Source organism: Toxotes jaculatrix, chromosome 3 (genome assembly GCF_017976425.1).
Source record: "Toxotes jaculatrix isolate fToxJac2 chromosome 3, fToxJac2.pri, whole genome shotgun sequence".
Classification (NCBI taxonomy): domain Eukaryota; kingdom Metazoa; phylum Chordata; class Actinopteri; family Toxotidae; genus Toxotes; species Toxotes jaculatrix.
Window position 1 is genome coordinate 19,064,702 of NC_054396.1, and position 14,189 is coordinate 19,078,890.

Here is a 14,189-nt window from a genome sequence, read left to right on the forward strand (position 1 = left end):
AGCTGCATTGATGTGATTAACCAACCAAGATGTTTAAGGCTAGTTAAGCAGGTTTAAATTTAAACTAGCAGAATAGTAAATCCAAGGCATCATATTCTAAGACATGTCATTAAAAAAACTCCCTGCAATGCACATTCTTACCAAGCTAAACAAAAACAGTAGCCACGGTTCTTGCTAGCTGTTATGGAAGACTTACATACATATCTATGCTAATAGCTAGCTTGGTTATAGTTAGCTAACATATAAAAGGTATCGAAAAACAAGAAGAACAAAATAATAACTAATCTCACCAGCTGAAAGTTTGAAAAGTAAACACCCAGTAAACCTCTCAGGATAAACAGCAGGGGCCAAACAGCCTGAGTTGTTAGCAACCGTTGCTAAGGGTTTGGGAGAAGCTGTCCCTGAATTCGGCCTGTCAGGCACCAGTAACGAAACAGGCAGGATACGTGGGGAAGGTCAATGACTGAGGTTCGAGTTTGCCAGTCATAGTAATAAGGGTTTGTACAAACATTCGAACAACGAGGAGCATGTACCTGTTTGTGTAAGCTAAGGATGCATGGAAATGAACGGGACAGGAGCCGAACAAGTGCCACACTGGTACAATGAAGGTTATGTTTTAAATTTTACGTTTATTTGCGTATTCTAGTTTAATTCAAGGTAACTAGCTTACTATTCTTGAACGTTTTACTCCATTAAAATATTCCAGGGAGGGAAATATTGTATATATTACTTAATTTATTTGATGGCTACAGCTTTTTTAGTACATTTGTTCAGATTTAATACACAAAAGAGATCATGAGTTTGACGTTTGAACGTGGTGAAAAGTAATTTACTCACATGCATGTTAGGCTAATTGGCGAGTCTAAATTATCCGTAGGTGTGAATGTGAGCGTGAGTGGTTGTCTCTATATGTCAGCCCTGTGATAGACTGGTGCTTTTATTTATTGAAAAGATTTAATTCTCTTTCCAAATAAGGATAACCTGTGCCTTGCTCTGTCCACAGATACTAGGAGGAAATTCAAAGGAAAAAACTCTTACAATTTGTTTAATTGTACCTTTATTGTTATCCAGTGGAGCTGTTAACAACATTAACAACACAAACTGTTGAAGAATTTTTGTTAAAGAGGATTTTTGATTACAGAATCGACTATCAACCTATTGTAGAGTATCTATTATTGTGAAAATATACAAAATACACATTTAAATTGTAAAATGGACTGTTTCTATACTTTGTACATGAACAGTTCACGTGACTTATGTTGTTTATGATTACGTATTAATTCAGCAAAAAAGGAAAAAAACTTATGGTATGTAGCAGTAATGTAACAGTAAGTTTCATAGCCATCAGGCCAAAGTTATAATATGCACACACATTGTTTGTTCACATACAAAGAGTAGAAATGTACATTTTACAGAACAGGTTATTCTTATATATTCTATATTTGGGTTTTTATTAATAAAATTGCACTGTAGTAACCATCATAGAGACTGTGTCCCTTTTTATTGCCCTGACTGTGGCTCCTCTTGACATGGTGTTGGTGGGACGCCCTCTAGAAAGGTACAGAAGTACTCTGGTTTATTGAGGTCAGGTTTCCTCAACAACAAGTAGCATTTTGGGAAGTAGTAGGCTGCCACCAGTCCTAAGTTGCTCGCCAGGGTGAAAGAAACATGTACAATGGGTTTATTCTTGCCAGTCAAGCCTATGTAGATCGGAATAAAAGTCACCCAAATCACACAGTAAATCAGGGTGGAGAAGGTGATGTCCCTGGCAAGGTTATACTGATGAATAGGCTTCACTGCCATGAAGGTACACATGAATGATATAAGAGCCATTACACCATTGAAACCTTGCATTAAGGCAAACCCAATCAAAGGTAACACTGGACATGACAGAAAATCCCTTACAAAGTCTATTTTCATTCCTGCCACATATTCAGACAGTGAGGGCCCTTCCTGCACAAACCAGCCACAGAGACCAGCCTGCACAGCACAGCAGACCAGCACAAACAGCCAGCTCCCAGGGCCTCTTAGTATATGCAGGTGAGCAGCAGCTGTCTTTGGGAACTCTGTCACGTAGAATATCTGTTTGAAAAAATGAAGTTTTCAGCCTGTTTACAATGTTTGCTCTTTGTGTTGTTCGACATTACATAAGGTATTTCATCATTCCTCACCTGTAGTGACATGGATGTGATAATGGAGAGGGCGACTGTTTGGAAAATGGAGGTGAGGGGCAGCTGCAGACGACACACCACGTCTCCCGGCTGCCCCAGGAAGAGCAGTAGACTGAGGCAGGCTCCCATCAGGCTGAGAAGAGCCAAAAAACTCAGGGCTCCACCCGAGGCCGTTACCAACGGAGTCCCCCTGTGCTTCAGGAACACGACTCCGGCTGACCCCTGACACAGCAGCAACAGCACCCCAGCCAGCGTCATTTCCAGAGCTTCAGGTGTGTTCCAGGACAAAACGTGAAAGGTGGGTTTAGTGCAATTGGTGCTGCGGATCAGGGACCATTGACCTTCAGGGCATCTAGTGCACTGGAGGTCATCTATGAGCCACAAAGAACAACAGGAAATTTGGTTTGATGAACAAGTACAGTGTGTAAATCAAGTTGAGTCATGACTATGTGATGTATGGTTCGATTGTGTCAGCAAACTGGTTAGCTTAGCTTAACTCTAAAAAATGGAAACAGCTAGTCTGGCTGTGTCCAAAGGTAACAAAATCTACCTATCAGCAGCTCTAAAAATGATTAACTAACACGTTATATCTTTTTTGTTTACCCCATACAAACACTAAGGTGTGAAAACATCAGCTTGGGGTTTTTAGAGGTGTGTGGAGGATTATTTCTTCGCCAAATCTTAGCTGGTTTCCTGGCAACCTCATTATGATGGCTATTTGTGACCCAGTAAAACTACAACTTGTAATTTTCACACTTCAGTTTTTTATATGGGTTAGCTAAGCTAACTAGCTACTGGCTGCAGCCTTATATTTACCTTACAGACATGAGAATGATGGGAATCTTCTCAGCTAAACCTCGGCAAGAGAGTGAACAAGCATATTTCTCAAAAGGTCGCACTATCTTTCAAATTAGGGCCAAATATTTATGAGTTTTATGGAGAACCACATTACCTTTATTTGCCTGGTAAGTGCCTGGCAAACAGTCGATACAATCAAAACAGCAGGAATGGAAGCCTTTGACTCTGCGGACCTGGCCTGTCTCACAAGCTGCTGAACATGTGGACTGAGGAATCTGCAAAAGTACATTTAGGTGCAATTTAATTACAGAGCTTTTAAGTGTATTTATGTTTAAACGTTTATATCAGTTTTCCAATATAATGCTGAAATTACCTCTGAGTTTTCAGTGTGCCATTTGAAGAGGGACTTGTTGATGGACAGGTGTTTAGAAAAGCTTCCAACAACTGTAAAATTTACATCCGAGGCATTCCAGATCCACTCAATGACATCGTATCCTATGTTAGGGTTGCCACTGCTATCGAATATTAAATGTGTGCCGCTTATGTTTACAGAAGTATTCCTCAAAACCCCCAACAGCTGCAAAAGAAGAGCTCATTCATTATTTTATTTCAGTGTTGAAAATATTTTAAATTCCAAACTGTCTGCAAATCAGCTATATAGCAGGCCAAAAAAAACAACAACAAAAAAAAAATCACCTTCCATGGATAGATTTTCGTTTCAGATCCTCTCGTACAGGCAGTTGAATTGCATCCCAGCAGGTTGTGCAGTGCCTGTGCCACACTGTAGATGGCAGCATACACACTGAAAGCTGTGCGCTGCACTGCAGGGTCTGTCACCAAACTGATATTAGCAGGTGATAAGTTCCAACACTGTGGGCAAGGATTGTCTGGATTGCCAGACTTTAGTTCTGGATGGGGCGACTTCTCCCTCTCCTCGCTTAGTTTGATGAAGAGCGTCTGTGCATAAGTAGTGAGCATATCCAGGGTCTGTGTCTTGTCAGTGAATCCAATGATTGTACCGACTGTTTCGATATTGGGGAGGGAAGTCAGGCGATTACTGATGGCCCAACTTGTGCTGGCAATCCACACACCAGTTACATTCCTCCTGATCACCTGGAATAGATTGGATTGGATGATTGGTACTGAACTGAATATAATCTATCCACCAATAACATGTAGCACTTGTGTAAAGTGTTGTCTCACATACATACTTCTCTGCCTCACTAACCTCTCTGAAAAAGGCCTCAGCTGGCTCTGTGAGAGAAAAGACCACTACCACTCCAACGTTGGTTGTTTGGATATTGTTAATGATGGTGTTGATTGCTGGTCCAGGGTCAGTGTATACTGGAATCAACCCCTGATAGGCCACACATACAGACATCTTTTCTGCTATTTTGGAAAATTGCTGCACACCTTGTTGCCCATACTCCTCTTCACTGCCGACCACTGCCACCCAGTTCCATTTAAACTCTATCAGTAGGAGTGCGATGACATCCACTTGCCATTTGTCACTGGGCACCGTACGGAAGAATGATGGGTAGAGAATATTGTCACTGAATTTGTCGCTGGTTGCACCGTAGCTAATCTGAAGTGAGAAGAGTCATATTGTTATATGTGTATTTTACTACACTTATGTTACTCAGCCTTGCCCATTACTGATACAGTATACCTTTACTGAGGATGCAATATAAATTCTTTTCTGTGTAATTAAGTTGTCAAAATTTTAAACAAGATAAAATAATTTACATTAATAAACTAATTAGAAATTCTGTGATATGGCTTGCAGTGAGTAAACTCCTTTTACCTATAACAATTTAAGGCTTATGGTACACTGTAGAGGCAAATATTCAGATTTACATTCATACTTAAAACAATTTTTGTACAAAATGTATAATCATCTCTGAAAGAGAATATGTAAGTGGACAAATGACCAGACATTTTTGTAACCAAACCTGCGGCATCAGGAAGAATCCCAGGAGTTTTCCAATGACGGACACCATTTCTGAGGTTTGAGGACCAATCACAGCTGATATGCTTGTCTCATAGTTGGTGTAATTACACTCCACAGACAGTGCTTTGTTAGATTTTGCAGTGAGGAAAGAAATAGTTGGCTTCACAACTATGGCAGATTGTCTGCATGTGTCATAGATTTCATAACCCAATTTAATCCCAGGGAGCAGAATTTGGTTTCCATTGATCTCATCCACTGCGTATTTCATTACTAGAGCGAGGCCAAGTCCATTTTCATTTAAACTGTGGGACCCCAGGCAGGAAAAAAAAAGAGAAGCCTTGTTAGTCAGGGTAGGTACACATATTGGTGCAGAATAGTGTCATTACTTCCCAAAAAATGCTGTTTTTAATAACACATTACCTTTCACAGCTGATGTTGTTGGGTTCCCTCCTCTCGCTGAGGTTGCTGGAGAGATGGTTAATGGGAAAGAGCCCTCCAAGCATAACGTCCCCAGGCAAACTGAAAAGACTTGTAGAAATGTTTTTGAACCATTCAGGTGAACCATTCACACTGCAGATCAGTCTCAAATCACAGCACAAAACCAGAAGAATGAAAGGTGCAGCCATCATGCAGCTAAGCTAGAGACTGAAACGAGAGGGATGAGAACAGTCTGCATAAGTGTCAAGGCACCGTGAAATATTGTTTTATGCAAACTCACCAGTAAGCCCCAAGCGGGTGTCACTGGCCCCTCCCTTCCCTGGGCACCTGAAGGTGTAAAACAAAGTAACTGCAAATCATGTGAAACAGCCATTATAATATTGACCTACATTTACATTTGTGGTATAAATGGAGATGAAATGAAAGATCGAGCATCATTAGTTTTCACATTTTTAAAGTATTGCTTGTAGAACGGAAAGACTTTGCACTTTGCACCTTGTGTGTGTTTGTTAGGCAGGCGGTGTTCATCTTTCCAGAGAATTTTCCTGACATTTGCTTGTGGTTTGTGTTATGATCCTCTTTGGTGTAGCTATCTGTCAGGAGATGAGCACATGAAGTAAATTCCTTTTTGCCTGCTCACCCTGTGTTGTCATCACAGAAGTTATCACTTTGCAAATGTCAGTTTGTGTGGGTTGCTTATGCTAATGTCATTTTAGTGAAAATTTGCGCTAATTTATCTTTATTATTGCTGCCATTGTGTGGTTATGAAAACCACTGATATGTGTTTACCCTGATTGTGGTAATGTTAATAATACCATATATATATAAGTCTAACAAGATTTGTTTTATTGCATGTTTTCATTTTTGGTTGCGATGTTTTGCATTTGCCTCAGTGTTGGCTTTGCATGTTCATTTGCATGCAATGTTGTTCATCCATACAAACAAATTGACATATTTCCTTCCACAATATTTGCATAAACCTACAGTAGACATATGCACTTTTAAATGATCTTTTTCTTAATAACGTTCATTGTTCTCTTGCCACCACAGGTCCAGACTACACGTTTTCAAAGCTCTTTTCTGTCACAGAATTTTAAAAACAACTCTTAGCACTTAGAACTACATTTTTATGAAATAGTGCTATAGATGTAAACTAGAGAGGAAACAACAGGTAATGTTCATGCCTCCATAAGTGCAGTGTGAGAGTCTTCTGTCCACCTGACATGCAAGTCTTTGGACTGTGGGAGGGGAAACTGAGCTCCCAGTCAAAACCAATGTGAATTCAGGGAAACATGAAAACACCAGCTGGAAATAATGACAGTGATAAAAGCGGTACCACAGTAGTATGCAGTATGCATCCTGTTTGCAAACAACTCTTCTACTCAGTTAACCTCAGGTGAAATAAGAACAAATTATAAGACAAATAAAATGTTAATTTTTAACATCTTTTAATACATGGTTACAGTTGTTTTCTGGATTATTTGATTAATTCTTTTGTCTGTAAAATGTCAGAAAACAGTGGAAAATGTCTGTTATGATTTCCAACAGCCCAAAAGTCTTGTTTTTTTCTGACCAAACTAAATATGAGATTAGATAAATATAATTAAAAAAATAATAATTAATGATTGCCTGGAGTTAGCATTTGTTTGACCTAAATCCTGTATACATATTATATCGAGTGAGACTTTCAATAGGGAGCAAAAATTAGAAAAACTAAGTTAACAATCTCTAGTAACCATGTTAACACTGTGTTGCCAGGCATGAGAACAGGTTAGAAAAGTTACAGAATCATTCAGGTGAATTACTTAATTGTAGCGTAGATTAACTGGCAGATCAAGGAGACAGGAAGTAAAAAGAGAATTTAAAGGGAAACTGATTCACAGTACTGTAAGGAAGAGTTTGGTTTTTCCGGTCCAGTCTCTTTGATGTCTGCATATTCACTTTCAGACAACGTCCCAACAGCGTCAATGGAGGGAGTGTCGAACATATCCAAAATTGTTATTTGATTAATATGTAAGAACTAGTAAACCAAGAAAGCCACAGGACAAAGCAACTACCATGCACACCTTACAACTTTACTTCAATGCACAACAACATACAGTTTTAATTGTAATGCAGCAATAGTTGGAGTCAGATTGAAGCATAATTTGGGCTGTGGCTTCTGTTTGATCAGAAAAGTTTTTCCCCACACAACTCGCTGCTCTCTTTATCCAGTACAAACAATTCTGTGCAAGGTAATGAGCTCTAATGATATCTGTTTTCTCCTTACATTGGCTTTGAAGGGGTAGTTGATGTGTGAAAATGCTGTATAGTTTTATATGACCTTTGTCTTAATTACTTACTTGAAATAAAATACATTTGAGGATACTTTTTGTTGTTAATTGATAGTTGCATGTTGCGTAATATCTTACCAACAATTTAGAATTTTAGGTTTTAATGGGATTGTCCTAATACTTTACCACAAACCTTCACAGTGCACTGCTGCAGCTTCTTGTAATTATATGTGAACACAACCTTTCACCATTTTTCTTGCGTACACTTATCTTTTGATGTGAGCAAGCCTGATTTGAAGACGTATCAGTTACAGGAAGGGTTTGTTCAGGGACACAAAGGAGGTATTCTGATGCCTATCGTGTTTGTCATCTTGACGTAAAAACCAGTGATGAAAGTCAGTGTTTTCCTTTAGTACAGCTTGTCTGCTCATTACACATACAGTTCATTCTTTCATCAAGAGCCGGGATTCAAGGCTCTACCCTCCCTGTGAATGGCCAGGATCACTTTATTTGTAGAAACATTTAAAACTGCTTACATGTCTCTGACTGGATGTTGTGTGCGATTGGTGCGGGCTCAGTGTTGCTGCCCTGATCTTTTGTGCAGACAGTGAATTCAGATTAACATCTTGTTTATGTTTGAGCAGCTTGCTTTCTCAAGCATGAATTCACCTTTTGCCTTGTGTGTTGTAGCTATGGAAAACTTTCTTTAATGATCTGTGCCAGTATCATACGCAAGCAATGCAATATTTTTTCCCGGTATTAAATAATTTGGTCCTGGCTTAGAAAATAAGTAGTGGTGCGGTGTGTAGCAACGCACACTATTGTTATTCTTGTTTTTCTTACACCTAGAATTTCAGTTGTTAACTCGTCCCACACTGTTAAGCGTACACAAACAAATTATACATCAAAACGTGCAGCTCGAGGGAAATCGCGAGAGTGGTGCGGTGTGCTATTGTATTTGTGTGTGTTATTGTGCTATTGCGTCTGTGTGAGTGTGCATCTGTGTCTATGTGTGTGCGTCTGTGAGTGTCTGTGTGCCTGTGTCAATACTATGCTGTGCGTAGCACAGCACACCTATAGCTTTGCTATAGTTCTAATTACAAAGACAGAGAGAGATAAGTTATTACAGAGAGAGAGAGACAGCTATCCCTGCTCTTGTACTCACGGTTGCCATGGTGACGGGCTTTCTGGAGCTCACAGTTGCTCTGATGGCCTCATTTTCGGCTGATTCGGGCCTGCCGAACTACTGCAAAACCCAAACATGATATTGCCAAACAAAGCCACAAGGCCTTAAGGAACGCAGTGATGTATTTTTTTTGGTCATAGTGTCAAAAATGTGGAAAAAATGTGAGTTTAAAAATGGGTATTTTACGCTTTTCTCGATTTACATTGGAGTCAGTGCAGAAGTTGAGAGTGACTCATGTCGGTAAAAGACAGACTATACAAAAAACGTAAATCCAACAGATAAAGTAAACACGTAGTGAGAAAGAAGACAAGTGTGGCTACAAAGTTGGAAAATATAATTGATGTAGAGTAAAATTTGTGGCTGTAATCGTAGTGTAAAGAGAAAATTTCTGAGAGATTTTTAAAAGTCTCTACACTCTAAGCTCCCACTCTAGACTCAACATTCTGGAATATACACCCATTGTAAACTCATGATCATTAAAGGGTGACACACACAAAAATTACACAGCTTAGGAAAACAGTTGAATACACCTCAAATACACAGGACTTGTGTCTACATTTTAAAGTTTGAGTGGTGTGTCTAGGTGAAAGTATGCCAGAGCAGTAGATGTTTGAAAAACACTGAAATTTTTTTCAAATTCAGATTTTCATTTTCATTCAAGTTTGCATATTGCATTCACTTAATAAATTATATACACCGCCATGTCCCAAAATGTACCGCTCCCGCTACTTCAAACTTTTTCCGCATTTTGTGGGTGTGGAGCATGCGCAACAGCGATTCTAATACCATTTTCTAATATCAATACATTGCTGTATTCACAATGCATTCACATGCTGGTGGTGTATGCTGAGAGAGGGGGCGGCTCCCACACTCTCCCAACCCTGCCATACACTTGAGTCAGGCTGCCCTTTCTACATGCATATGCTGGTGGTGCATGCTGGGAGATGGAGACGACGCCATTTTGTCAATTCCCCAACCAGTAATATGATAGAATAGATAATAGAAAACTTAGCTTAGCTGCGCAGATGATTTTTTTTTCATGTGGTTGTGCCGCCCTCCCCCGTGTGATGCCGTTCCTGGGGGCTGTCCGGTTCGCCCATGCCAAAAACCGTAGATACGCTGCTTTTCTGAGTATAAAAGTATTGATACTGGTATGGGTATCAGCAGTACTGGCCCTGTATTTACTTGGTATCGATCATACCAAATTTTGCAGTATGGCACACCCCTATTGGTTTCTATGTTTTGTTTCGTAATACATGACCTGTGATATTATGGTCTGGCTCAATTATCACTGGCCAATCATTAGCCAATCACAGTGATGACGCAGCTGGTTGTTAGAGGGTGGGACTTAAAAGGGGCAGGTGCAGGCCGGGAGGAGGCTAAGAGCAGGTGGACACGGAAACGCTGGTTGTGAGTTCATTAAAATCTGTGGGATACTGTTGTTCAGGTGAAGACCCGGGACTTTGAGTCAGTGTGTAACCTGATAAAACCGGACGCTGAGCCGTGTGTTGGAGCTGGTTTCAGCTAGTAGTTCAGCTAAACCACGGTACCACTGTAACCACCACGTACTGCACCGAGGCCGCCATTACCGCTGCCGGTTTGGAAAAGAGGAGAACGCGTGTGCGCGGAACACAGACTTCCACCGAGTTTCTGAGTGAGTATGGAGACAGTGTGAGCACACTGAGGGACCAGGTCAATCAGTCCAGGTGTATCAGCCTGTGAATCTCTGTGCTTCAGATACTTCAACAGAGGGACCCTTGCTTTTCCAGGTGAGCCACAGACGCTAATTTCTGCTCACGCCCGCGCACACGCTCGCGCAGACAGCCTCAGTGCGCGTGTCTTCATGCACCGCTCACCTTGGACAGACGGTTTGGAAACGGCTTTCTGGACTTTCCACGAAAAGTGAGTACACACAACATTTCAATCCACGATTTCACACGAGCCCCAACGAGCGCGCCAACGACATGGTTGCGAAAACAGTCACAGTTTACGGTACCACGGTGCGCTGGTGCCACCTGGGGTTATGCTTTAAAGTGGAGCTCTCCTGGTTCTGTAGTAAATATTCCTTCAGTCTTAGTGGTTTGACATATTTAAATTATGGACCGTGATGTGGTTCATAAAGGCTGCATATGACACGCGGGACAGCGCAGCCGCACAGAGATAATTAGGCCTCAGCGGCCTCCACAGTTTACGCTAGTAAACCCACAGTTCACCTCCCACGTGCTCAGGTTCTCAGAGCTATGTGAAGACAGGACTGTAAGAACTCAGAGTTGGACAGGGACACAGTTTTTACCCACATAAACCTTTATTAGTCCAGAGCTGCAGGTCACGTGCGCGCGGACTGTGGCTGTCTCCAGCGCAAATGCTCCTTTGGCTCACAGGTGCAGCAGCGACCTGGGTGAAGGTGAACCTGAGGGCGGTGGTTCGCTCTGAGTGAAGCTCGAACGGTAAAATACCGTTATCAGTTTGATCAGTGTTGATTTTCCGTTTTATACTTTGAGCAGAATTTAATCAATAAACAATATTTTAAGAGTGTGAAACGCTGCTCAGTGAAGAGAACGTGCTTCCGATCTATAAACCACCTGCAGTCAGTTTGAAAATCTTCATCTTTCAGCTGCACCAGTCATCCTCACTCAAACATCACAGTCTCCAGTACGATCAATGACTATGACAGGAATGTTCCAACAGCAGGAGAAATGATTGTTCCCTGATCTCTGTGATCTCTGTGTGTGTATAAAGCTTCAAACAGATGGATTTATATTCAGTGAACTGATGTCCACAGAGTGTGAATGTTGGACAGGATCAGTCCACCCTGTGTCTTCACAGGTGAACTGGCTCTGACCTGCAGACTCAGACTGAGATTCTTCTTCTTCTACTTCTTTCAGGTCCACAAACAGATCAGCATGAGAATAAATCAACCAAGAGTAAGTGAAGTTTTTATTCTGCTGCTGGGATGTGTTTGATTGGCCGCTGTGCCGTGTTTGATTGGTTGCCGTGCCACCTGTCTCTCTCTCTCTGCAACATACACACACAGACACACGACCGCTGTGCAAACCTGTCTCACTCTCTCTGCAACATACACACACGCACACACGGCCTTAGTCTTAGTCGTTTAGAGGCTATACGAGGTATGTGACTTTCATTTCTTTGATCCTGTGATGTCTGGCCGCTGTGCCATAACTTTTCGTTATACAGAATTTGTTCCCTTCAAACCTGGCTGCCGTCTGCCCGCCCATTTTTATTTTGAGTCTTCAAAAGGGATGAGGCAGCTTTTTCTTTAATGCTGTTGTTTGCTGGGCCGCCGTGCCTGTCTCTGTCACACACACACACACACACACAGACTCACATTCACACATCTGTCTTTCTCTCTCTCTCTCTCATCAGCCTGCGAGGGGCTGATCTGGGGGCCCAGCATTGGGGGCAGTTTAGGGCCTGTCTCTCTGTCTAATGTGGTTGATAGGGGGCCCTGAGTTGTGGTCCATTGGGGCTGTCTCTCTAATATGCCTCATGTGGGCTGATTTAGGGACCCTGTTTTGGTCTAATTTAGGGGCCTGTCCTCCTTTGTCTCTCTTTAATATGCCAGTTGTGGGCTGATTTGCGGATACTGTGTTGGGTCTGATTTCGGTCTCTCCCCCTCCCCTCCCCATTAGCTCGTGAGTGTCAACAGTTACGTAGCTGAGCCACTAGATGTCAGAGGTGTCTGTTTTATGAGCTGCACCTACAGGACTCACACAGTCTGCATTGCCTGAAGGGCAGTTGAAAACTGGGACTTTACTAGGACATACAGAGGGGGAATATTTATGTTATGAACAGCTGGAGGGATAAGCCGAGAAAACTAAGAACAAGACGTATTGTGCTGCTAGTGATGGAGTGGGGGTGGAGCTTCCTGCAGTTGTGTGGGCAGCAGGTACACTGTGTCGCAAAGGGCTGTTTGAACAACTGATAACAGAGGGGAGTCAACCTGCGTAAATGCTGAAATGATTTTCTTGGTCTCAATGTTTTGGTTCTCTCAGAATTCGTAGAAACATGTTTTATCCTGCAAGTCTGTGGCATGTTTTGTCTGTGGAGTTCCGTGAGTTAGCCTTATGACCTGTACAGTAGGGAACATTGTTGCACAACACCTTTCAGATTGAGAAAACATAAGACGTTCTTTGCATCAAGGGAACACCATACACGTCCTGATGTGAAGAAATAGATACTCTTGCATGTTGAGGTGCATTTGTTTCTTTGTGCTAGTGTTCATGTACTGTGGCTAGCAAACATAATAGGCCATAATGTGCCAAACGGTTTAGATTGTTGCAAAACACAGTCTGAGATACAGTCCCTCCCTGAGAGAGAGAGACCCAGGAATACCACCCGCTCTCCCTTGCTTCCTTTTGCCCCCCCACCCCCCCCCCTCCCCGCCTCCCCGCCTCCCCACCCGCCTTCAGAATGGCCAGATCAGCCTTGCTCTCTAATCTCCATCGCTGGCCTGCGAAACACTGGGCCCGTTGTTGACATGCTGGCCTCATACCCCACAGAGGCTGACAAATTATTAGCCAGCCTCTCTGTGCAGAGTGAGGACAGCCAGCCAGGCAGCAGAATACTAAACTGTGCTGCTGGACATGAAACCATCTGTCTTTATCAGCTCTGTGGCAATGATGCTAGAGGAAATGTGGGAACGACGAGATCCTGTTGAACGACAGCGGGGGCGACTGGTCAGGGTTGAACCAGCTGTGGTGGTGTAACATGACAACATCATGCAGAAAAGCTTGTGCATGTTATCACAGCCTGAACACGTGTGTTATGGAGGTGTTGCCTCACCTCGCCTCACAGAATTCATCCTCCCCCCTTCCAGCAGTAAAACTTGTTCTTCTTTGTGTCTTCAGCCTGTGTGTGTGTGCGTGCATGTGTGTGGCTCACAAGTGTGTTGCAACTTCTATTTGCACATACATCCACATGTGCAGAGATATATAAACAATGGAATACATTATTGTCCATTCTTTTGTTATACTTCTATGCTGTACTTTTATCCATGGCTGCAACATTTTACTCCACACAGCTGTGAGAAAATGATAAAATTCAACAAATAGTACCTAAAAATTAACCACGTTCAGAAGTATGTTAGCACTGTCCAAGGACTGGAACAATGATGTTTGCACTCTGGATTGACTAACCTGCAGGTCAGGGAAAAATAACTCTTTGATGGTGTTCAGCTCTGAAAACCATTTACAGTTCAAATCAGGGACAGGGGTGTTTGGCTTCATCTCTGCCAGTCTGCTCTGTTACTTACAAAGCAGTGGATGACTGACTCATAGCTGCCCATGGGGTTGAACCAGCAGGAATTTTATGAGCTTGTTGAAAAATCTGAGAAGGGAAGTGTTCTACCTTGT

The 14,189-nt window shown here is 42.1% G+C and overlaps 1 protein-coding gene across 1 annotated transcript; it reads right to left on the minus strand.

The window, feature by feature from the left end:
* Positions 1 to 1,047: 1,047 nt before the first annotated feature.
* Positions 1,048 to 5,546, minus strand: LOC121179516 (taste receptor type 1 member 3). Its single transcript, XM_041034402.1, has 8 exons — positions 5,341 to 5,546; positions 4,922 to 5,222; positions 4,198 to 4,554; positions 3,666 to 4,082; positions 3,343 to 3,546; positions 3,124 to 3,244; positions 2,172 to 2,542; positions 1,048 to 2,082 (listed from the first exon to the last, which is right to left on the minus strand). Exons 1-8 carry the CDS (start codon positions 5,544 to 5,546, stop codon positions 1,501 to 1,503), a joined length of 2,559 nt encoding a protein of 852 aa, XP_040890336.1. The 3' UTR covers positions 1,048 to 1,500.
* Between the last annotated feature and the right edge of the window lie 8,643 nt (positions 5,547 to 14,189).